The sequence below is a fragment of the Pongo abelii genome, assembly GCF_028885655.2.
Source record: "Pongo abelii isolate AG06213 chromosome 18 unlocalized genomic scaffold, NHGRI_mPonAbe1-v2.0_pri chr18_hap1_hsa16_random_utig4-3745, whole genome shotgun sequence".
In the NCBI taxonomy this organism is placed as follows: domain Eukaryota; kingdom Metazoa; phylum Chordata; class Mammalia; order Primates; family Hominidae; genus Pongo; species Pongo abelii.
In genome coordinates, this window is record NW_026946742.1 from 54,380 (window position 1) to 56,229 (window position 1,850).

The 1,850-nt window shown below is 46.2% G+C and overlaps 1 protein-coding gene across 1 annotated transcript; it reads left to right on the forward strand.

Annotated features, from left to right (window-relative positions):
* The first annotated feature begins 977 nt into the window (after window positions 1-977).
* LOC134761245 (olfactory receptor 7E24-like) lies at window positions 978-1,628 on the forward strand. Its single transcript, XM_063723203.1, has one exon. The coding sequence runs from the start codon at window positions 1,076-1,078 to the stop codon at window positions 1,604-1,606; it is 531 nt and encodes a 176-aa protein (XP_063579273.1). The 5' UTR covers window positions 978-1,075; the 3' UTR covers window positions 1,607-1,628.
* Window positions 1,629-1,850: the final 222 nt, after the last annotated feature.

The following is a 1,850-nucleotide window of genomic DNA, read 5'->3' on the forward strand; positions in this document are numbered from 1 at the left end:
ATATCTCCCTAGGATATCAAAAATCCTATCACGGGGTGTCAATCTCTGCCTTCCAGGTTCGAAGGGATTCTCCTGCTTCAGCCTCCCGAGTAGCTAGGTTTACGCGCCACCACACCCGGCTAATTTTTTTTTATTTTCACTGGAGACGGGGTTTCACCACGTGGGCCAGGCTGTTCTGGAAGTCCTGACCTCAGGTGATCCATCAGCCTCGGCCGCCCAAAGTGCTGGGATTACAGGTGTGAGGCATGGTGCTGAGCCAAGAGTTATATATTCAATTCATTTGGAAACACAGCTCCCATATTTGAGTGTGCGTGTACTTTTATGAAGAAATGATGTCAGAAAACCTAAGGATGATAATAACTATGAAAAGTAACAGGCACGTGAAAAGGTCCTCCGATTGAGAACTATAAGCTTCGATTTCGGTTTTAGATAATGGGGTCCTAGCTCTTGTGTCGTCCTTTTACATATTCTACATCACAGGAACTTGCAGCACGGTGTCAGAATAAAATAGAGTGTATTTCACGGCTTCTTAATTTCTTTCAATTAGATGAGATCTTTTCTTAAAGAGAAGGACATTTTCATTGCATTGTATTTTTTCTGAAAAGAGTAGGCCGTATTTTACTGAGATCACGGATTTGTTATATATGACGTTTTGGTCTTCTAATATTCTTCAGTGGATTTTCTCTAAAGTGGTATGTACAGAAAGACTTGTATAGCAAAAAAATGCACGTAATAATTCTGAGATTTTTGGAATTGTCACAGCTGAGAAACATTGCTGGCGGTGTATGGTCCCCAAGTGTGAAAGTGTTCCTTGTGAATTGCTTGCATCCAGCATTAAGGGCTGGTTTTTCTCTTTTATTTTCCAATCCTCTTTCCTTCTCAAGGTGTCCAAGACACACAGAGCCACGGAATCTCACAGGTGTCTGAGAATTCCTCCTCCTGGGACTCAGAGGATCCAGAACTGCAGCCCGTCCTCGCTTTGCTCTCCCTGTCCCTGTCCACGTATCTGGTCACGGTGCTGAGGAACCTGCTCAGCATCCTGGCTGTCAGCTCTGACTCCCCCCTCCACACCCCCATGTACTTCTTCCTCTCCAACCTGTGCTGGGCTGACATGGGTTTCACCTCGGCCACGGTTCCCAAGATGATTGTGGACATGCAGTCACATAGCAGAGTCATCTCTCATGCGGGCTGCCTGACACAGATGTCTTTCTTGGTCCTTTTTGCATGTATAGAAGACATGCTTCTGCCTGTGATGGCCTATGACTGCTTTGTAGCCATCTGTCGCCCTCTGCACTACCCAGTCATCGTGAATCCTCACCTCTGTGTCTTCTTCGTTTTGGTGTCCTTTTTCCTTAGCCTGTTGGATTGCCAGCTGCCCAGTTGGATTGTGTTACAATTCACCATCATCAAGAATGTGGAAATCTCTCATTTTGTCTGTGACCCCTCTCAACTTCTCAAACTTGCCTGTTCTGACAGCGTCATCGATAGCATATTCATAGATTTCGGTAGTACTATGTTGGGTTTTCTTGTCGTTTCAGGGATCCTTTTGTCTTACTATAAAATTGTCCCCTCCATTCTAAGGATTTCATCGTCAGATGGGAAGTAGGAAGCCTTCTCCACCTGCGGCTCTCACCTAGCAGTTGTTTGCTGATTTGACGGAACAGGCATTGGCATGTACCTGACTTCAGCTGTGTCACCACCCCCAGGAATGGTGTGGTGGCATCAGTGATGTACGCTGTGCTCACCCCCATGCTGAACCTTTTCATCTACAGCCTGAGAAACAGGGACATACAAAGTGCCCTGCGGAGGCTGCGCAGCAGAACAGTCGAATCTCATGATCTGTTCCATCC

Bases quoted from the DNA above. Each gene is read 5' to 3' on its own strand.
- LOC134761245 (XM_063723203.1), top strand. From the start codon at position 1,076: ATGTACTTCTTCCTCTCCAACCTGTGCTGGGCTGACATGGGTTTCACC.